At 40.2% G+C, this 23,773-nt stretch overlaps 2 protein-coding genes across 3 annotated transcripts; one reads left to right on the top strand and one right to left on the bottom strand.

Annotated features, from left to right (window-relative positions):
• The first annotated feature begins 590 nt into the window (after nt 1-590).
• On the top strand, nt 591-13,689 carry LOC131128588 (LHFPL tetraspan subfamily member 2a protein-like). Its single transcript, XM_058071565.1, has 3 exons — nt 591-802; nt 10,783-11,314; nt 12,274-13,689. The coding sequence occupies exons 2-3, from the start codon at nt 10,903-10,905 to the stop codon at nt 12,528-12,530; spliced, it is 669 nt and encodes a 222-aa protein (XP_057927548.1). The 5' UTR covers nt 591-802; nt 10,783-10,902; the 3' UTR covers nt 12,531-13,689.
• Nucleotides 13,690-14,731: 1,042 nt separating this feature from the next.
• On the bottom strand, nt 14,732-22,524 carry scamp1 (secretory carrier membrane protein 1). 2 transcript variants are annotated; one of them, XM_058071422.1, is made up of 9 exons: nt 22,288-22,524; nt 21,054-21,134; nt 20,799-20,909; nt 20,481-20,589; nt 18,851-18,979; nt 18,613-18,772; nt 18,427-18,528; nt 18,225-18,342; nt 14,735-16,524 (listed from the first exon to the last, which is right to left on the bottom strand). In XM_058071422.1, exons 1-9 carry the CDS (start codon nt 22,342-22,344, stop codon nt 16,363-16,365), a joined length of 1,029 nt encoding a protein of 342 aa, XP_057927405.1. In that variant the 5' UTR covers nt 22,345-22,524; the 3' UTR covers nt 14,735-16,362. The 2 variants fall into 2 exon arrangements, with proteins under 2 accessions (XP_057927406.1, XP_057927405.1); XM_058071423.1 differs by lacking the exon at nt 21,054-21,134 and having other exon boundaries at nt 14,732-16,524.
• Nucleotides 22,525-23,773: the final 1,249 nt, after the last annotated feature.

The following is a 23,773-nucleotide window of genomic DNA, read 5'->3' as shown; positions in this document are numbered from 1 at the left end:
TAGGATTAAAAATATAATTGCTTAATAAAAATAGCAAAGACACTAGATAAATAAAAAAGTTAAGTAAAAGTATATTTCCCATGTGTTATACAATCTTTATATATTAATAAATTGATATTTCATAATATAATTAATCTACAGTTACATTAGTTTCCAGATATAATTCAGTTTAGTGGTCTTTATTTATGTAATTTTGGTAAAAAAAAAGCATCCATATTCATACTGTATCTTGTCAATTATTGTAAAAGAATATCAATAAATATATACAATCAAGCATGAACTGGTTTCATGCATATACAAATATTTAATAATACTATTATCAAACAACATTAAAAACATAGATAGGCACATAAGTACATGCTAATAATAAAATAATAAATTAAAAATAAACACATAGTACATAAATAATGATAAATCAACAAAGTAATTACAAAAAATATATAAGTCCGTACAAGTAGAAGAGGAAAATGAAAACTAGTGTCGCAAATACTTATTACTACAAAATTCGCAATTCCCTTCACGGTCTGTAGGGGGCGATAGGGGTTAAAGGGTGACGTCATTTGGCTGCGTGAGTGAGAGGAGGAGGAAGAAGAAGAAGGGGAGAAGAGGAGGAGGAGGTGGTACATTCAGATCAGAAGAGGGACAAGTCTTTAAGTGAGTGAATGAAGCTGAACTACTCTGGGAAACAAAAGTAGAGAAAAACAACAAAACTCTTACCCGTCACTTTCTTTTTTCTTTTTTGGAGAGACCAGCGATTAATCATCCACTCATTGGAGTCTGCTTTGTAGCTTCAGGTTGGCAGGTATGGAAGTATGTTTCTGTTCAGGTGTTATTTGTTAACCCTCGGATTGTGTCAGTTCATTTTATTATGTCATTTTATTATGCTTCATCTCACGTTTTAGCACTATTGGGAATCAATGTTTTATTTTATTCAGTATCATCCCCTTACACTGTACTCTCCATATTGTTGCTATCAGATAAGGGGGGAAAACCTTTCATTGTATTTAAGAGCAACGTGCACTATATGAATGTCTGTCTATCCTTTGACTCTGTACTGTATATCATAACAAGAGACATGCAAATCGCATCTCCATAAACAGTCAAAGTATGGACTTTTTTTTGGTCAATGTAACCGACTATAGCAATACTACAACAGTTTATCATAGCTGTAGGGTGCAGGAGATACTTCATTCATTCATTCATTTTCTACCGCTTTTCCTCACAAGGGTTGCGGGGGTGCTGAAGCCTATCCCAGCTGTCTTTGGGCGAGAGACGGGGTACACCCTAGACTGGTCGCCAGCCAATCGCAGGGCACATATAGACAAACAACCATTCACACTCACATTCATACCTATGGACTTTCATACCTATGGACAATTTGGAGTGGCCAATTAACCTAGCATGTTTTTGGAATGTGGGAGGAAACCGGAGTACCCGGAGAAAACCCACGCATGCACGGGAAGAACATGCAAACTCTACACAGAGATGGCCGAGGGTGGAATTGAACCCTGGTCTCCTAGCTGTGAGGTCTGCACGCTAACCACTAGACCGCCATGCCACCCAATTAGACCATGTCCACGAATATTTTTTATTCTTAGAATAATGAGGACAAACTCTCCAGGCAATATTTGAAGTAACATTTTAATATTCTCAACAGTCAAGTGTAAAAAGAAGTTCACCATGGTAAATATTGAGACAAAAAAATCAAATATAATACGAGGAAATGCTTAGACATCTCAAGTACTGAGTACAAGTACTCATTTGACCTAGGAAAATGTTTATTTGTAGTCCCTGTTATCCAGAAAGATTTATTCTGTCCAATTTCTGTTAATTTCTGTTTTGGTATTTTGCCCATCATTCACAATCCCTATGTGAATCATAAACACATATTTCTTTCCCTTTTCTGTGCAGTATAACGTAGGAAAACAAGTCAATATGAGCTAGCTAAAATGCATGTCATTGGGACACAGCTACTTTTACGCTTACAGCTACTTTATCCGAATAAAAAAACACCAAAGTTTTCCATTTCCATAACTGACCTGTATATTAACCGAGCTTTAGCGATATTATTATTGTAGCACCTAATACAGAGGACTATATTTCTGGCGGATTAACACAATGTCCCGTGAAGCTGTTATTTTGTTTTCATTACATTGTGAGTAACTAACTGTTTTGTGTGTGTGTGTTTATGTTTAACTATAACACACAGTAACATTATTCTCTGCCTGGGGGAAGGAGGCGTCATAAATTGTTTACGGAAGTAGCGTTAGTTCCGATCAATGGGTCTCTGAAATCAAAGCGCCTTGGAAAGACGATCCGGTAATGTTTTAAATCATCAAAATACGGCAAGATACTGTAAGTATGACATGTTAGCATCAATGTACCTGTTAATGCATGATCTTAGAATGTATATAAATGTTGTTAGAGGGCTTTGTTGTCGAAATAGGTGTGTCCCAATGACATGCATTGTTAGCTAGCTCATATGAACTCATTTTTGGGCATTATAATGCACAGGAAAGGGAAAGTGATAATTAAGATTTTATTTCACAAACCTGATTTTGCCATTAGGAATAATTGAAAGAACAAATCATTACAACACGCTGTCATACAAGTGTAAAAAAAGTTAAGCACTGTTAAAATTGAGACATAAAATACAATAAAACGCGCACAAGTCTAACCCCCTTAGGATTTTTACAAATTTTTTTTGTTTTTTCAAAGGTTGTAAACAGTTGGAGGATAAAGGCATACTGTAAATGAGAAAAATCATCAGTATCAATAGTGATTGGAATAAATTCATCTCATCTAATTTGCACATTATGATGTCACCAGGCTCAGAAATTGCCTGTCTTCACAATACCCAACATTCTTGATCACCAGAACAGGCATTCATTCATTCATTCATTCTCTACTGCTTATTCTCACGAGGGTCGTGGGGGGTGCTGGAGCCTATCCCAGCTATCCCGGGCGAGAGGCGGGGTACACCCTGGACTGGTCGCCAGCCAATCACAGGGCACATATAGACAAACAACCATTCACACTCACATTCATACCTAAGGACAATTTGGAGTCGCCCGTATTAGAAACATTTTTAGACAAAATAGAAACTAAAATGAAGCTGAGATGACAATCTCAAATTTGTCATCTGAGCTGTAGAAGAGGAAGCTTAGAGCAGTAAAGTTTTCCTCTGGGGCGTCCCCTTTTGCCACGCGGAGCATGATGAAGTGAAGAATTGGCTCCAAAATGTGCTGTTGTGGACTGTTATGGACGAGCGGACATGGAGGGTTCAAACTCATCAAACTCCTGAACTTTGCATAGAAACAAGCCCACAAATGAAGTTACAGATGTCCGTCATGTCCTGGTGAAAAATGGTAACTTCATGAGGCATCATATTTTTGCACTTGTTAATGCTAAGTGTGAAGAAATGAACTACTTTTTATTCTATACTGTAATAGCAAAACCAAGAAAACCGTCTGACAAGTTCTGCCATGTTCTCTATCTCTTAATGCCCCCGTTGAGGCTGCTTCTTTAAAGCCAAAGAAAAAGCAAACGTTTTGTATAAGTTGCTACTGGACTCGAGGGCCTCCGTGTTGGGCTTCACAGCTCTTCAGCTTTTATTTGGATTTCCAAATATGCCCTTCATACATTTGTGCATGCTCAGCAGCCTGAGGTCCTCCTCGTCCTCCACAACAGTCCTTGAGAAGCAGGGGAGGGGGCCTGCCCTCAATAGCCACCCATGGAGCTATGCATGCAGCGAGGGGAAGGACCACTACAACACAAACTCCACAAAACCAGGAAAGTGCTTGAGTTCAAGGGCATACCAGATGCGAACACAAGGAAACCCCCTCACTTGATTTGAAACCGAGTGAGTCCAGTTTCTTGGTTTTCAGTGGAACTTTGGACATGAAAAAAAAAACATTTTGTCTACTTTCCCCTTAGTGAGACAGTGAAGTATGGCTGGGTCATGGCTGTCTTTGTGTTTGTGAAAAGTGAGGTCACTGAGGGGCTTTGTGTGCAGGGGCCACTGGCGAGCCGATGCTGGCATGGAGGGGCCGGCCCACTGCACGCGGGGAAAAGGTTGAAGGTCGTGTCGGCTCGTCTTTGTGGATGAAGGAGAGCATTCTGGGCCCATGATGGTGGCTCTAAGCGAGAGGGAGGGGGGGGGGGGGGGGTTCCACTGAGCTGCTTTTGTTAGGTTGAGTGGCACTCGATCGGGTGGTCCACTTTAATTCACTTGCATGTGCATGCTAATGACACTGGGGAATGTCTCTTTTCCTTTGGTGCGCTACATGTGTACCATGTGCCAATATCTGGTTAATATTGCATATACAAATGGAATCACAAAAATATACTGTAATTATAGCAAGGGTGTTTTGATTTTAATTAGAATCAGACAATATTTGGATAGAGGCTGTTATTTGTAAAATGTATATTGCACAATACAGCAGAACAAAACCAATCAAGTCCTTAATTAGAGCATTTTAGGTCTATATACAATTAAATTTGTACTCCTACAGATTTAAATTTATGGTCAATTTAAATTAAAAAATATATATTTTCCAGAATGTTAAAAATGGAGACTGACCTACAATAATTATAACATTTTTTTAAAATTCTGTTACCTCCAGGCTACACGGTGGACGAGTGGTTAGCTCGCAGGCCTCACAGCTAGGAGACCCGAGTTCAATTCCACCCTCAACCATCTCTGTGTGGAGTTTGCATGTGTGGGTTTTCTTCGGATACTCCGGTTTCCTCCCACATTCCAAAAACATGCTAGGTTAATTGGCGACTCCAAATTGTCCATCGGTATGAATGTGAGTGTGAATGGTTGTTTGTCTATATGTGCCCTGTGATTGGCTGGAGACCAGTCCAGGGTGTACCCTGCCTCTCACCCGAAGACAGCTGGGATAGGCTCCAGCACCCCTGCGACCCTCTTGAGGATAAGCGGTAGAAAATGAATGAATGAATGAGTGAACTTCCACCGCTATTACATGTTGATGCTGGTTTGCAATTGCATTAAGTGTAGCAAAAAGACAAAGAAAAAGTTAATTCTGCCTCCTTTACCTTGCTCTCATATTGAAATCATTTTGTCTCACTTTTGAGTCTAAAGTTTAACTTTCGTAGCATTTAAATTTAGGATTTCCATTGTTTGTTGTCATCAACATTCTAATTCTCACTCACTTGTGACCCAAATGTGAGAAGAAGTAACACTGTATAACAACGAAATGGGCCACTTTAACGTTGACAATAAATGCTGACGTGTATGTTGACACTAAAGTAGTGCCGCTGCGGATGCACAAAAAACAAAGAAGAAGCAAAACATGTAGAGTAGAGTTGAGTCAATCCTTCGAGGTGTAGCGTGATGTCATGGGCGGCAGCTGTTCAAACACTGAAGTTCCGTGTGACTTTTTGTAATAGTTGGGGGTTGTTGTGTTCGTTTTGACTGGTGAATCTGCTGTTATTTCATCCATATTGCACGTCTAGTATTTCACAGATTGTTTGATACCAGAAGAGATTTTAATTTCTCCAGGCTTTGGTGTAGTGTGTAAAGGTGATCTGTGATGAATGCTCTCTGTTGAGTCATGGCTGCAGGGCATAGCTGTCCTTCTTCCTGCTAATGTTACAGCTTGTCTGCTACTCTGTCATGCCACGACATGTCATCTTGATCGAGGACCAAGAATGTTAACCTTTGGTCTTATAACTAATAGAAAAATCATTGCCAAACAAAGCTCACATTGTGTGTTTGCTGTATCTTATGTTATGACTTTTTATGACAAAGCAGCATATTTGGAGGAGATAAGACTGCAAGCAAGTAAACAATGACGCCTCGCTGAAGAGATTAGCATGGCTGTTGCTGTAAAAGCAGTTTTATCAGAACAGGACAGCATGTTCGGTTGTGACAAATACTTCAATATGGTGGCACAAAGCAACAAGTAAGTGGATTTCATGTTGCAGTATATTATGTCATTGGATGACAGATATATTGGACCTGGAGCCCTCTTGGGCTGAACCGGCCACCATCGTTCTCAAGTCAGACTTGAGTCACTTTGGACTTGACAACCACAAAGACTTGCAACTTGACTTTGATATCAATGAGTCCGGACTTAGACTCCGACTTTAGTCTTTTCAGTCATGAGCCATGTTTACATGAGGACTTTTTCCTCTTTCCAAATGACTTTTCCGAAAACATGGTATACATGGAAAGGAATATTCCTATCTTTTGTCTACATTCGCCGCTATAATCAAACAGAATAGTCAATGGGGCATGCACAGTAAAGTGTAAACATCAACGTCACATGATACCGACTTCCCCAAGTTTTTCTTTCGCTTGTTGGAATAACTCCAGATTGCCAGTTTTTCGTTCGTCCAGTCTTGAAATTTAGTTTGGATCAAAAAGCAGTCCAGTGCCAATTGCTTGCCTCCATTTTAAAAACTGAAGAACATCTCAAGCTGTATGTTACGTCATATCTGAGCATGCGCTGAAAGAACGCACCCGGTATAAATTTAAACAGGAAAAGATAAAATTCAATCTTGCTAATATTTTATAATTGAACTCGGTACATAGATAGATATAGATCATATTTTTAAAGAAAAACTGGACTTGTGAATAAAGTATAGAAGTGTTTAGATTCTGTTCCACAGATGGCGGTAATGCACACTGAAACTTTCCGTTTGAGTGGGTACAAGATACCTCAATCGGATTGGGGAAAGGAATATTTCACCCCTGGGAATCTGATGATATGTTCATTCGGATTGGCACTTTTCTTTCAGGATGAGGTGTATACAAAGGTTACATAAACCGAATGCAATTGGAATATTTGGGTCCATGTATACATGGCCATTGAGTTAAATGTGTCCCCAGTCTAAGTATTCAAGCATGTCTCATTCACATGAATAGGTTAACTTTTCCATCACCTCTTAGAAAAAGTGGAGAAAAGGGGGAATTTTCAAGTAACCTCTGTAGCTTCTTGGAGCTTCCTTGTGGATTTCTGTTAGTAACTAATCATAATCAGCAATTCTCTCACACACACTGTCCGTGCTTACTTCTTTCTAGTTACGGTCATCGCCTTCTTCTTCCTCTTCCTATACCTGCAATACTGCATTGAGCGCTTCTTCACTGCAGTTCAACATCTTGGGGGGCCAAAGTGGGACCAAATAATGCCACGACTGCTTCACAGATGCAGGAAGTGGTGGTGACAATGCATAACCATGCAGGAACAATGGCGTACACTAGATGTAAACAGCACCTGATTTGGGTGTTTCATGCCAAAATACAATTAGGTTTTGGCATTGAGGCAAATATAAGACGAAAATTATTTTTTCAACTGCTTTCGATAGTGGTCAATCCAACACAAAAGCTGCCTGCTGTGCATGGCTGCTTGTCAACTAGTGATACTGTGGGTGTTTTTTTTTTTTGTTATAAATTCCACCATAGCGGGTTTTTTCCTCGTAGCAGCATGAAGCGTGTTCATGTTGGCCCACTGATATGACGCCGACTGTGAGGAGCATCGGAGCACCTTGCCGAGCATGTATGATCTTTGAGTATCAAGTCATGACTTGAGTGTGGGAAAGCAGGCCACATCAGTCAGTATGGGAGATCAGGTTTCATCTCAAAAGGGTATCAAAAAGTAGAATATCAGCCTTAGTCAGCATCACAGAGGAGATTGTAGATGTTTAAGGTGCACATTCAGCACTAATACAATAATACAATACGACTGCAGAGAACATTCCGGTGGAATGATGATAGGAATCTCTCAAAAGAAACATACCATGTGGTGCTTTGATGCCTTCTGTTGTGAAAGGACGGTTTTCAATCACATTGGTGTAACATTTTGACCGTGTTGACGTTTTGAGACTGTAGCACATGTGGCACAGTGTTTTTGCATAACCTTGCAAAACTCGAGATATACATTTCTGGAGCAATGATGGGTTGTGTTCAAAATACTTTGGAATACATGTAAGCATACATGCAAAGCAGATATATATATATATATCTGGAAAGTTTTATAATTATTAGACCAATGCTTAGTTTCAAAGAACACTACTAACAACACTAAATTAATCACGCAGCAACTTAATACTCAAAAAGCTGTGCATACAAATATACAAACAGGTCCCAATATGACTTTAAAATAAAAAAAAAGTTTACTCATGAAGCATTGCCTCTGAGCAACACATTCATTGGGGCACTGCAGTGATGTCAGCTTCCCTCTTTTTGCTTTGGGCTCCGGGTCCTCTGGTGGACAGAAGCAGCATTGCAGCGCCATTTTCTATACTTTTTATTTGAATTAAATGGTATTCTCAAATGAATCACATTAGAGGAACACTGTGTAATGTTAGTTTTTGTTCATATAAAACTCATTCTGATACTTGTTTTGATATTCCTGAACTATAATGTTGCTTGCTGTGTGATGAGTTTAATGTTTGTAAGATGGAACTGTGATGAAACCATGTTTTTCAACTAATCAAATTTTACACACATGCTTTTCTGTCCCCTTTAGGCGTGTAAGAAATTTGGCTAAACGTTCTAAAGTTATCCTTGTGAGAAATTTCAAGGCAACTCTGTGTTTAATTACAGAGCCAACCTGTGGTGTATTTGTCAGAAAGGTGACTGCATGTTTTGACCAGTTTTTGAGAAATTAAAAGAGACTCAATGCGGTGCATTGCAGTCATAAAGCTCCGCATTTGTGGACTGTATGATGAAACACACTGTTTGATGGCTTTAAAAAGCTGAAGACTGCAGTGAAGGTAAACCTTGGTGGGTGGCTTAAAATAAAGTCAGTGCAAACAAACACACAGAGGTAGCATGGCCTGGTGTATTTGTCTTAGTGTTCATGTCCTGCTGTTTAGACGGGATGCACAAGGGTGTGTGCTGGGCCTGTGTGTGATTGCTACTTGCTGTGTGTGAAACCACACAGTACGACAATGATGACTTGTGACGACCAGAATAGAAGAAGAAGAGGAAGGCTTAGCCCCAAACATCTGTGTTACCTGACAGCTTAGCATAAAAGATGATTTAAAGTCAATAAGTTAAGGTCAAAGATCAAATTGGTCAGCTCATTGGTTGCAGTAGTGTTTATTCGTATTTTTTGAATAATGCATATAGTGTATCAGTGTTTGTCGTACTTGCTCCTGTGATTTTGTTATCAGGACCGCATTCCACCATGGTCCATTACCTCACATGAATCCTGTTGTGGCTATGATATGTCTGATATGTTTTACCTTGAAGTGTTTGTGATAGAATCAGAAAACAGCAACAACATCAGTGTCGCCTTCACATTGTCCTGAATGGAAAATGTGTAATAATCAGACGCTGTCACTTGAAACACTTATCATTACCACCAGATCCAGGTAAAGGTGTGGGTCCAAGAATCTTTGTCGATGGGGGCCCTGTCCTACATTTCCAACTCCTAAATCTCATAAATGATCGAGTAGTCTAAGTCTATGTATGCCAGCTTGCCTCTTTCTCTGTGGTAATTGCTGCTTTTGTTGCTTTCTCTTGAAAATGGCCGCCAGAAAGTCTTTACTCTGCCGTAAGAACTGTTTGTTGAACATTGATCATTAGTACGTAACCAGATCGGTGCGGTGGCAGGGTGCTGGAGCATACCCCCCGACATCTAACCAATCACAGCATAATAGGTGTGGTTAGGGGTGAATGCTGTGGAATCCAAGAGAGAGAAGAAGAATGCAGGTCTACAATGTACACAACTGGGGATTTATGGTGTGTTTAATGAAACAAAATGTAATAGTTCATTTCAAAACCCCCTGAAATGAGGAAGACTGGGGCCCTGGAATTTATCAGTAAATAATGTATTAAGAATTGCTATTTTATTGTTGTCCTTTTTTATGTTTTTTTTGTCATGTTTTGTTTCACAACTCAACTCAATAATGCAACAATTATTTTTTTGTTTTTTATTCTTACAGTTTTATTTTGTTTTCAATTTAGAAAATGCATATGTTCATTTTTTTTACATTTCTCAGTAAATATGAAAATGTTTTCTTTCTTTTTTCCCCATTTATTTTTTGTATTACTCAGTAAATAGTGCAGCACTAAAATTATAAAATTATTATAAATTATAATAAATTATTATACAATTATTATTACATTATTATAAAATTATAATGCAGCATTATTTTTGACATTTTTCCCTTGTCTATTTTACTATTTTGTTTTTTTTTTTCGTTTTTTGTTTTTTTTGTACTATTTTTAGTTTTTTTTTTCTCTTCACATTTTTGATTTAGGTTTGTTGTGATTCTGCCTAAAAAAATAATGCATTCAAACTTTTTCCCATTTTTATTTCCCACTTTTCCTAAAAGTTCTAAAAAGTTCTAGTTGTAAAATTTCTCAGTAAATTGAACATATTTAATAAGCTTTATTGCCATATTGCTGACAATAAACGCCCATTGGGACTCAATAATGAAGTCTAAATGAATAGGATGACGACCCCCCCAATGGATGTCATGTGTCAACTTGTGACTGATGTCACACTGTGTGGAATGCCGGCGGCTGTTACATTCCCACCACATTATCCATAATAGCAATTCATAGAGCGTGTGTGAGTAATGCCGTAGCAGGATGGAGCTGGTTTGTACGTATGTGTGATTCATCAGCTCAGCAGACATCTGGAGGTGCTGCTCACAGCTGGTCGGGAGCAGAGTTTGTGGGAATGTCGTGGCCCATTATGGCTCTTGGATGAATATGTCACTGCTTAAACACCAGAGATGAATCACTGTGGCTGGGAGTGTGCTTGTTTACATCTTCTGTGCTTCTTTGTACATGTGTAGGTGTTCCTGAAGGCACCATGGAGGAGGGAAGCTGCTTTGGTGCATTGTAGGGAGAACTAGAAGTGGACCTCAGCGTTATTATTTTCTGTTTTCCACCGGACACATCTCCAGAGTAAAAGCATGTGTCACGTCATCGTAACGTGCCGCTCCATGCTGTGGACCCTGCTCAGCATCGTCGTGGCCTTCGCCGAGCTCATTGCCTTCATGAGCCCCGACTGGCTGCTGGGATTCCCTCGTTCTAATTCCAGCGTGAGCCATGCGGGGGTGGACTCCGGGGAGTACCGGCCCTCCCTCGGCCTCTATAGCCGCTGCCTTCACCTGGCCACCCGGGGAGGAGGTGTTAGCTGCGGGCCCTACGCCGGGACCTTCTCAGAGGTGGCCAGTGGTTTCTGGCAGGCGGCCATGTTGTTTCTGGCCGGGGGGACGCTAGTGCTTGGGGTGGTGGCCTGCATCTCCATCTTCAGTCTGTGCTTCCAGAGCATCCTGAGGAAAAGCATCTTCAACATATGTGGTCTGATGCAGGCTATCGCAGGTGAGGGATGCATCTGCATGGACTTGTGATATGGATATGTCATTTTTAGTACAAATTAAATTACAAATAAATAAAAATAGTACAATATAACTAGTAATAATATAAATACTAGTATAATATACATTTAATATACATTTTAATCATCACTTTAAAAACAAATAATGGGAGTTGTAATCATAATAATTGTAAAAATATTACAATTTCAATTAAATTATTATCATTACTATTATTATTTTCTTTTTAAATTAAGAACAAAAAATATTTAAACAAAAAATTTAATGGAATTTATTTTAAAATCTGAAAAAATAATGTAATATTAAAATTAACATTTCATAAAATAATGCAAGAAAATAATGTATTTAATATAAAAATTGTAATACAATACCTAGAACATGAACATTTTCATTACATTTTTCCAAATTATTTTGTTAAAAATAACAATGAAAAAAACTGTTAAATTAAATTACTTACTACTAAAAACAATACAATCCAAATTTAAATGTCTTTTTAGAAAATAGTGTATTTTAAAATCAGAGGAAAAAAGAAGAACTATAATAACATTAACTATAATGATAACAACCACAAAACAGGTCACATTATTTTACGGAGTCACATGACATAACCACCTGTTGCTAGGTAGAATTCATAGGCCTCCACTATGACTGTCCCATAGGTCAAGATAATTCTACAAGTTCAGACACACATACAGTGTCAAATTTGACTGGAACTGCAAAAAGTGCACCATACGTTTTAGTACTCATGCGCCACCTGCTGGATCTGGATGAGAACTGCATTTTGCAGATGAGTCAAATGTTTTTTTTTTCTCTTAACACATATCAGTGTGTGTGTGTGTGTGTGTGTGTGTGTGTGTGTGTGTGTGTGTGTGTGTGTGTGAAAATAACGGCACGTGAGAGCTAGCAGCTGATGTGGGCTCTGTTGTCGACCTTCTACCCCTCCAGGCCTCTTGCTCATGGTGGGTCTCATGCTGTACCCTGCCGGCTGGGGTTCCGAGAAGGTGGTCAGTTACTGCGGGCCAGAGGCATCCGCCTTCAGGCCGGCCCTGTGCTCGCTGGGCTGGGCTTTTTACGCCGCCATTGGGGGAATCCTGGCGGCCTTCCTGTGCGCTGTTTTGTCCGCGCAGGCGGAGATTGCCACCTCTAGTGATAAGGTCCAGGAGGAGATAGAAGAAGGGAAGAGTCTCATCTGCCTTTTGTGAACACCCGGAGTGGACAGACTGTGGACTTTCGGGGGGATTTATCAGGTCCCAAGAAGCTGGAGGTGCTGTATTCTTTCCTGATGGATTCATTGTGGAAAAATAATTTCACATATTTGAATGAAAAGTAACGTTTGCATTCAGTTCTCATACTTTGTTGGCATTGCTTAGTCAGCGTATTCACCTAAATCTGATAGATAAATCTGATAAAAATTCTGCCTATAAATTTTGGTAGATGACCACTGTGTAACCCAACAATTTGAAACATGAATAATGATTTTGAGTGCATGAGAAAGTGCTAGCTCTCATGTTATTAACATTTTATTAGTGCATGCCAATAAAGCTGCTGGCAGCGACTGGATTCTTGTGGCGTTAATACAAAAATACTACATCAGGAGGTTGCCTACAGCCGCAGCTGTTTATGAGTTTTTTTTTCATGGTTTTCAACACGGCCATGAATTGAATAGAGGCATTAGTTGGCACATTTGTGGTATATAAACTGAAATGTGTTAGCAACTATATAAATTCAATGCTAGTGGTAGTGATATAACAATATGTCTATCCTTATGGTTGTAGTTTGCATTGGTGCATATGGAAATGTATTATTATTGTTATTATTATTATTATTGGATGGCAGGATTTTCATTTAATTTTTTACATTTTTTACAGATTTTTCCACAGTTTACAGATTTTTTTTTACACTGCTGGCGTATGTACCCGGTGAGTAAACAGAGTGCACAACTTCCAGTAAACACAGATTGATATCATTGCTATGGTTCCCTTGCATAGCTGAACTAAACATCACCATGTGTGTCCAGGAGAGAGGTCCACTGTGTGGCAGTGCTGCTACCAACAAATAATTGTTTGTAGCTCTAACTGCAGAACTTTGTTGGTAGTGGTGCCGCATGGTATAGCTCACCATGATGCAAAAAGTCCGGTGCAAATCTTGACTTGTGCCGTGTGATTGTTTTTATTCTTTGTGGAAGGCGAGGTGTGCAATAAGGATTTTCTGTGAAAGTTAATATGCTGGGTTTTTATGTTATGTTTACAAGAGTTAGAGCATTTTTGTAGCTTCGTAAGGAAGTGAATGGCTGATGTGATTGTAGAGGATTACACTTTGTACCTTTTAATAAAATAATAAAAGTCTTTATTAATAACACAAGTGGATTTTTGAAACACTGACACAGGTGAAAATAGGAATATATCTGTCCCCTCTTAAAACACACCTAGTATCTCACAGTTTACACTCCTGGCATTTCAGCAACCATCTTTATGATAGAATGTTTTCCAAGGGGACAAAAAAAAACAACTCAATAATTTGAAGTATATGTAAACTCCCATTTTTGAGAGTTTGCATGTTTTCCCCGTGCATGCGTGTGTTTTCTCCGGGTATTCCGGTTTCCTCCCACATTCCAAAAACATGCTAGGTTAATTGGTGACTCCAAATTGTCCATAGGTATGAATGTGAGTGTGAATGGTTGTTTGTCTATATGTGCCCTGTGATTGGCTGGCGACCAGTCCAGGGTGTACCCCGCCTCTCGCCCGAAGATAGCTGGCTTAGGCTACAGCACCCCTGCGACCCTTGTGAGGATAAGTGGTAGAAAATGAATGAATGTCCCTTTTTCGTGTTGTAAATTTCCTTTGTACATTTACTCCTTTTATTCCCATAAATTTATGATTTTTCCCACACATTTCCCCCTTTATTTACATAAATTTATGACTTTTTTCCCCTGTAAATGTATGACTGAAGTCAGCCTCGTAAATTAAAAATTTTTCCCCACATACATTTACTCCTTTATTCTTATTGTAAATTTTTTATTGTAAAACGTTTTTTTTCTCCTGTAAATTTTACTTTCTTCTCAGAAATGTACAACTTTTTTTCCCGCAAACATTTACTCCTTTATTCTAACAAATTTACGACTTTTCCTACAAGGACAAAATATGTACGTTTCTGAGAATAAAGTCATTAATTTACAGGAAAAAAAAAGTTGGACATTTGAGAAAAAAGGTTTTAAATATATGAGAAAAAACTTCACATTTACAGAAAAAAAGTATGAAAAAAAGAAAACGTACTTTTCGTAAATTATAACATAAGTAGGACTTTATTCCTGTAAATTGACAAATTTACAAGTCATCTTGTGAAGATATACTATCCACTGAAAATTAGTCACCACATGCATTATTGCTGGCAACACAGTATGTATCAAATGTTTGTGTTGGCCTGCAGTCAAGCACTTTGATGGTAATTACACCTGGGGATGCATGAATGCTGCTGGTACTGGGTAGCTGTGGTTCATTGAAGGGAAACCTACTGTGGCACCGCGATGCAGATCAATAGTTTCATGAAGAATCGACAAAGGTCTTTTTCAAATCTTTATTCCATGTTAATACCATAAATATACAAAACTGAAAACTATTTCACATGCGACAAAGGCCAGATGAGAGAGTGCATTAAATGTTCTTTTTACACGCGACTCAATAATGGGGACTGACATGATCATCTTTACAAAATATACAAGTACGGTATTCCTCTTAAATTACTGTCACAATTCTCATTCAGTGAACTGACATGGTCACAGGTCAAAAACACTTCATGTGGTTCAAAAACATTCTGTCGTGTAGACTGGCCTGCAAAATACACAAATAAACAAAGAGAGGGCGTGTGGAGCCATCAACTCTCATGTCGTGTAGTAAAAGTAGTTTCAGAATATTACAAACTAAAAATAAAATTAGATGGACATTTGGTACATTTCTCACAGCTTTTGAGGACATACAGTAGAATAACACTTGAGGGATTTTTTGTTGTTTTTGAATCGTTCACGCTAATCATTCAAAGCTTCCTTGCAAAGTCACTATCTGATGCTGACCACAAACACACATATACAATAATAACAACACATCATGTAAAATAGAACTTAAATTATGCCATAAATAAGAACAACTAAATAAAACCAGAAATGTGCTATCAAAATTCAAAGAACAAATACTGTTGTTAGTTTTGCCATGATTAGCGTTCAACATTTGCACAAGTATATTCCAGTCAACGTCAGTCCAACTTGTCATGCATGCTCCTCACCGCCAGGGGGTGCCAATGACAGTCTGTACAATTTAACTTCGGCTGTCTTAAGCGTTATCTGCCATATTGGGCTACTACAGGTCACATGCCAATCATTTTTTGGTACAATTTGACCATTTCACGCGTGTTTATCAGGGTGGGTCACATCTCTTAGCCCCCCTTACCTCTTTACTAAGGCCTGTTTGCTGTATCCCAATAATGTGAAAAAAAAACAAAACAGCAAGAGGCCACGTCCAGATTCATAGCAGCTTTAGGTTTTTGTGACGAGCTACGAAGACATATGATTGTAACACACACACACACACACACACACACACATACTGTATTTATCCCTTTCATGGGGTGTGTCCATTCCCTAAACAACCAATGGGACATGCAGATCACTTCTCTTTGACAAGTTCACCCCGCCCCGCCCCCTGCAAGGAGACACAGCGCTCTGAATGGATTATCTACCATGATGAGTGAAGAAGGTGATTCATTTAAGGAGAGTTACGGAGGGGGTTGCAATTCCAGTACCGCCTCAAGGGGGAGGACAGCGTGGGAGATGACAAAGCATGACTGGTGGGGGAATGTTTTGGACACACAATGCAGGTAAGGGTCCTTTTAAAGTTTGGATTTTGGGTGGGGGATGCACAAGAGCCAATCAATGTTAGCATAGCAACATGAGCAAATCGGGTGATTTCGCAACAGGGCCAAATTGGTGCATCCAGAGTGTGTGTGAGGGAGTTGGCTGATGGGCGTGTGTCTCTGTGAGAGTGTTTACGGATGAGGTTTGAAGGCCCCCCGGGCGGCGTTGGTTGCGGCGTTAGCTGCGGCGTTGGCAGCTGCTGTCTGAACCGTCTTGTTCGACATGACGCCTGTGGCAAACTCCTGCTGAGCCTTCTCAAAGCTGGCACCAGTGGTACGATACAGCGCGTGCACCTGGACAGACACACACTTATTTAGTTTCACTCTATTATGCTGTCAGGTTGGCCCCAATTAAGATGATCCTTTTCTTAATTGCAACAACGTAAATGATGAACAAAGTTGGAAAGGGGCCACACAATTAGGAAGCCCCCCCCCATTCAGCTTATAACATGTGAAGAACCCTAAACATGTTATATTGCTGGGTAGGTCTATTTATATTTGGTAGCATTGTGTGTAGCCATTGCAACAATATTGAAAAAACTAAGTTGAAAACTGATGCACGGTGACCGAGTGGTGAGCGCGCAGGCCTCACAGCTAGGAAACCCGAGTTCAATCCCACCCTCGGCCATCTCTGTGTGGAGTTTTACATTTTCTCCCTATGCATGCGTGGGTTTTCTCCGGGTACTCCGGTTTCCTCCCACATTCCAAAAACATGCTAGGTTAATTGGCGACTCCAAATTGTCCATAGGTATGAATGTGAGTGTGAATGGTTGTTTGTCTATATGTTCCCTGTGATTGGTAGGGGTTTTTATGTTATGTTTTATGTTATGTTAACAAGAGTTTGAGCATTTTTGTAGCATCGTAAGGGAGTGAATGGCTGATATGATTGTAGACGATTACACTTTGTACCTTTCATAAAATTATAAAAGTCTTTATTAATAACACAAGTGGATTTTTGAAACACTGACACAGGTGAAAATAGGAATATATCTGTCCCCTCTTAAACACACCTAGTATCTCACAGTTTACACTCCTGGCATTTCAGCAACCATCTTTATGATAGAATGTTTTCCAAGGGGACAACAAAAAAAACCCTCAATAATTTGAAGTATATGTGAACTTCCTTTTTTGAGAGTTTGCATGTTCTCCCCGTGCATGCGTGTGTTTTCTCCGGGTATTCCGGTTTCCTCCCACATTCCAAAAACATGCTAGGTTAATTGGTGACTCCAAATTGTCCATAGGTATGAATGTGAGTGTGAATGGTTGTTTGTCTATATGTGCCCTGTGATTGGCTGGCGACCAGTCCAGGGTGTACCCCGCCTCTCGCCCAAAGACAGCTGGGATAGGCTCCAGCACCCCCTGCAATGTGAGGATAAGCGGTAGAAAATGAATGAATGAATGAAAGTTGAAAACAGCCACTTGATTCGGAACCCACCCATCAAGCCAACCATGAAAAATCATTTGGCACCAGCATCTTTTTTGGGGACTTTTCTGACCTACTGTATAATTGTTGTTAGAATATTGTATTATCTACTTATCTATCTTATCTACTATGCCAGAGTTTCAGTTACTGAGGTTTGTACATTTGGAAGTGAGCCATGAAAGAAGCTTAGGATGGCTCTAAATGCTCCATTTGAGATATTTTTTTTATGCTACCGACTCCCTGTAACGTCAGACTGAGCTGGACTTCCTCATATTGGCATTCCCGAATACAAACTGTAGACCTGTCCTCCCTGTTCTGTGGAGTGGGCGTGCCTTGTGTGGTTATAAATTAAAATGGACCATTTTGAAAAGCCAAGGAAATACAGCTGGAATAGGTGCAGATACTGGAAGATCTAGAAAGGTTTATGTGTGGGTTATTGTGTGGAGCTGCTCTATAGGAGTCCACAGCTCAATACAAAGGGTGGATAAATGAGCATAATAGGTCCCCTTTTAAAAAAGACTGTTGAGTTACAAGGTAAACTGGTGGTGGCTTACCTTTTTAGCTCTCTTACCTTTTTAAACATGATGAGCGAGCCCACAGACAGTGTTGTGAAGAGCGCAGCAATGAGTAACATGATGATGCCAACTGGGATACTGGTGTTAAGACCCATTAGAGCCGTGATCCAGCCACTGGATAACAAATAGCAATCACAAGAAACAAAACTTGACAATGACAAGAAGTCACTTCTTAAAGGAACAGGAGCGGGATCTCACCATGTGCCCCAGCCTGTGATGCCGATAGTCTGTAGCACGTGAACCCCAAACTGGCAGATGTAGACAAAGAAGAAGACAAAGAAGCGGAAAGAACTGTCGCTCCTGTAGCGGGGACAGAGCGATACCACAGGGCTCATACACCTCACTGTTGTGAGATACTGAATATTCTTTGTTTTTTGTTCTCACCTGAAAGCCCCGTAAAGCGGTCTGTACCAGCAGACAAAGGAACAGGGTGTAAAAAGCAGGAACCATAGCATGGCCAGACCGAAGTCCACACCGTGACTCGGATCCACACAGAACCAGGCTAGGCAGCCAAACATGTTCACAAAGAGCGTCCCTGCGTGAACTGTTGGAAAAGATGACAAGATCAGCAATGGTGGCAAAAAGACAAGCCAAATGAAGCGGCTTGGGAGTGCTGACTTACACATCCAGAGGTTGTACATGATCTTCACCGTCTTCTGGAACTCGATAGGTATGTCTACTGCAATGTCGTGATAGAAACACGGTCCTACAGGAAACTTCTCAGGCAGAGGAGGCCAGTTGTTTTTACGACCTGTGAAGACAATGTCAACAATGTTGATGATCACCTTCTTTCTGATATGCATGCATTGATGAGCTGCCTCTCACAGAAAAGAGCAATACGTGTGTTCATGACTCACATCAGGACTGTAGATGATGGGCAAATTTCCAAGAAAATTGCAGTACATACGCACACACATACAGCCACTTACATACAGCCTGATCACAACAAGGCAAACACAATATACTATATAGATTTTTTTAGAACTGCTATTGATTATGATTATTATTATAACCGATATTAAAGAAGTCCTTTGTATTGAGTTGTGGACTCCTATAAAGCTGCTACATACAATAACCGACACAGAAAGCTTTCCAGATCTTCCAGATTCTGCACCTTTTTATGTAGTGTTTGCATGGACTTCCTGGTCCTTCCTGCTTCTGACGGTCTTCTTAATTTAATCTGTCTTAATTTTTCTGTCTCCGGCCCTCCTCTAGGTACTCCCACTACACTGTGATTGCTCACACTCTCAGGTGCTCCTGAGCACCTTGGCCTGCAATCTGCAGCCCATATAAAGGAAGTACGAATCGCACATCAGAAGAACTCTGTTAGAAAAAACTCCAAAAGCCATCCAAAACGTCTTCCAAATGTGCAACCCTCATTATCTGACACTTTAACACGAAACTACAACATTATAACAACTTTCATAGGTCCGAAAAGTGTAAAAAGCATAATCGGTCCCCTTTAAAGAAGATAATAAAATAATTGTGCAAATGAAGAATACGATTGACGACCTGAACCAAAATTCACTTAAACCGACCAACATGTTTTCTTTTCTATACTCACACAAGGTGGACGTAGACATCAATACCTTCGACTCTTGCATCCCACTGTATGGCAAGAGCAGCGCCATACCCAGCATCATTAAATTCACCAACAGAAATGTAAAACCGCACAAACGTCTGCATGAATAAGCAACGCTGGAATTGCTAACAAAGATGTGACAGGGAAAGATCCAAAGGACTTGGGAGTGCCAACTGCAAAATTGACATCAATTTAAATGGAGGACCAGAGGCCAGAGTGCTTGCCGTCAAAGACGTCAGGGATCTGGACCGATACTAAAGACCACATCAACAAGATAACATGGAAAAAGAACACAACCCACAAACAAGGAGCCCAGACGGAAGGATCATATTCAGCAACATTTGACAACATCATCAGTATGCCGGCAGGGACTGATCTGCATGAACAGGATCTGGTTTTGTATATTTAAAACAGCTAAAATTATGCATAAAGAAAACAATAATCTTTGGAGTCCTGATAATGCTACGCAAACCAAAAAGCTCAGTTTTGACCATTTTACTTGTCTCCGCACAAACACTAAATTCTGCATCATGGTCAATTTAAATTAGACAATGGCCACAGCAAACCAACAACACAGATAGACTGTAGCCCTGTGGGAAAACACATTTGTCTTCTCGAATACCTAAAGGTTGTATTGAGCGACCTCTGATGGATTGATGGACTTACTGACCTGCACCTCCGTGAGACTGCAGCTCTCTCTCCCTGCGGTCAAGCTCAGCTGCTTTCTTCTCCAACTCTTCCTGCCTTCTCAGCAACTCAGCCTGAGCACGTGCCTGGTCCTGTAACACATCCACATTGTTTTAACCCATATTGGAAAATAACCAATAAGGTGAGCTGGCAGTGTGTTTTAAAGAATTTTATAACCTTTGCTCTGTTCAACAACTCTATTGATTAAGTACAAAAGTGACTACAAGTGGAAAAGTGTAACAACTTTCAGAATATACTGAAGTCACTATGATTGACACACACGATGAGTACATTTTTGCACCTGTGTTTGTTGCTGCGAGTAGGCTGGGGGCTCTTCTGTGGGCTTCATGATGGCAGGCTGTGTGTTCTGGGCAGGTGCTGGAGTAGATTTGGGGGCATTTCCAGGGGCGGCCTATAAACCAGCAGGAATACACTCTTATATGTCAAAATTATAATTAGGCCATCATCCTATTTTGTCGGTGAAGTCCTAAAATGGAAGTGGATAGAATGAGGTCACACGGTAATATTCAAATTAAAATGAGGATGTTAAGATGACCGTTCTGGCATCTGTGAAGGGGTTGTATTCCTCTAGACCACCAGGAGGAGCAGATCGGGTAACCTGTGTCACCGAGGGATCCTGCACGATAGAGGGGATGGATTAAAATAGGACTTAGTCAGGGAGCCTGTTGACACTGTCAGTATGTACTGTGTCATACTGAGGGTTCTTAAATATTATAACCACTTTTATTATAAAAATCAATAGGAAGGCTGCACAATAATGTAAATAAGATGTGTTAATTAATTAATGCAGTCGCTCTGTGTGCAATAAAGTGAGCAGAGGAGGGCATCCCTTCATATAATGGTAGGGGAAACATTGTATTCATGATTTATATATTAATAACGATTAGTATTATTGTATTTTAAAATTGTGTCATTGATGAAATTGAAGTGTCGGCTCACCTTAGATAGATGATATACAAATCGCTTATAAAATGTTTATCTAGAACACAATGTTCTGAAGCTTACAAACAGAATTTATGCCACACAATGTAAACAAGCAAGTGAGGCAGTCATGATGGCCACCCAGTCACGTGCTTCAAAGAGCCAGTCACAGGCCATCTTGCCAATCCCATCACTGACCACCACAACTTTTAAGGGAGGAAGCCCTGAGCCCGGAAGCTCATTTTGGCAGTTGTACCTTGCAGATGAGACCATTTTTGTCTTCCTCATATTGAAAGTATGGTAAGACAGTTTAACCATATAAAAAACTAATAACTACACATAACACACTAACCATATGGTTTTATATGGCTTCATTTTCGATAAAGGGGTGATGTTTCTTTATTGATAATGTTGGTATTCTTTGTACACGATGTATTGGAGGTAAAAGTACAACTATCGTGGAACACCCCTGGGGTAAATACACAACTATGACTTGTATTGTCAATGCTACTTCGAAGACACGCACTTTCTGAAATGTTAAGTACACAGTATTTACATTAGCTAACCTAGCAAACGAGTATGCTAGAAAGCTAAGGCATATTGACGTTCAGTGAAGCTAGGAGCTCGCGTTCCTCCTACCGGGTTTGTAATAACACTGTCAGCGACAAGCCATATACCGAGTTCTACTAGATACGAATTTCGAGTGTTTAATTAAATGTTCGATGACTATTATTATGTAGCTGACTTCGCTACCTTGCCAAGTAGCGAGGGAATCCTAGAACTAGCTAGCGAGCTAGCTAAAACAGTAGGACGTCCATACGTGATAGCTTGCTAGCATAGTTAGCTACCTGGAAAGGATTGTTGAAGTCCGGGTCTGCGAACGGGTTGCTGTCAAAGTCAGACATTTTACAGCCAAACGGGTAATTCCTCCCAGTGTTTAAAGCGTTCGCCTGGCAAGAGTCGGTTCCTCGATTTTAAGTTTCCCCTCACTGCCGCCTGCGGTCTTTTCCGCCTCCCGCTGATGGAGCACCCTTCGCTGCTAGCCTGTTAGCTTAGTCCGTGGTACGCATGCACGCACACTCAGACGAATGGAAGTGTGACATCACGCATTCAGCACCGCGGACAGCATGACGTCATGCGAACCTATAATATGAATAGTAATTATTCTGCATAAGAGTTATTCTGCATAATAGACTTTATTGGATGTTGACATAGCAGCTATAAATACAATATGGCGTCTATGATGAGTTACTACATTACAGCCTCATGCATTGCACAAAGTCAGTTGTTAAGTAGTTATGAAACATTCTTTCATTCATTCATTTTCTACCGCTTTTCCTCACGAGGGTCGCGGGGGATGCTGGAGCCTATCCCAGCTGTCTTCGGGCGAGAGGCGGGGTACTCCCTGGACTGGTCGCCAGCCAATCACAGGGCACATATAGACAAACAACCATTCACACTCACATTCATACCTATGGACAATTTGGAGTCGCCAATTAACCTGTTTAACCTGTTTTTTCCAAGCATCCCAGCGCTGCATGGGTACTCTAACCATGAGGTGTGGACTCGAGTCACGTGAGTCCAGTGTCACAATTTTGATGACTTTGGTTTTGACAGTATTCTCAAGGACTTACTACTTGAAGTGAACTTTGACATTAATGACTCGGGAGGTGACTTGGTTTTTAGATTGATGACTTGAAAATACTTGAGTGTATCAATATCTCAGTTGTTTACAGAAGCATTCGCACTTGTCGTGTTTGGTTCGGTTAAAACAAACTTTGTTGCTTGTGTGATCTGGTAGTATGGGTCATTTGGTCAAGTGTGAACGCAATCTCCTGAACTGCATGTTTATATGCATACACCTCCAAACCCCAAATGTAAGACGGCCTATCTTTTTCAGACAGTTTCCAACCGGTCAACACAGTATATCATTGTCACAACATCAAGATACTGTACATAAACAACTCCGACAATGCATATAGGTACATATTAATGTGATAGCTTCATCACATTATTTCTTCATTTATTTCTCCATGTTTAATTTCAGCTGCACGAGCTGCAAGTCGCACCTTGCCTGCCCTCAGGACACCCCTGATGCAGGTTAAGTTCTTAAACCAATAGTGGACTTGTGTGGTAAACCCAGCTCTACAAAAACATTATGTACAGTATTTTAACTCCTGTAGGTCAAATAAGACAGCCATCTTCCTCCATGTGATCATAATGAGGATGTTAACGATGATGACGCTAATGATGATGAGCATGATTAGCAATGGAAGCATCTGCTGTGTCGATGATCTCTGCTGCCAATGAGGAAGAGCTTTCGAGGCGCACTCG

The sequence above is a fragment of the Doryrhamphus excisus genome, chromosome 4 (assembly GCF_030265055.1).
Source record: "Doryrhamphus excisus isolate RoL2022-K1 chromosome 4, RoL_Dexc_1.0, whole genome shotgun sequence".
Taxonomy (NCBI): Eukaryota; Metazoa; Chordata; class Actinopteri; order Syngnathiformes; family Syngnathidae; genus Doryrhamphus; species Doryrhamphus excisus.
The sequence above is the reverse complement of the archived record's forward strand: the minus strand, read 5'-3'. Positions and strand labels throughout refer to the sequence as shown.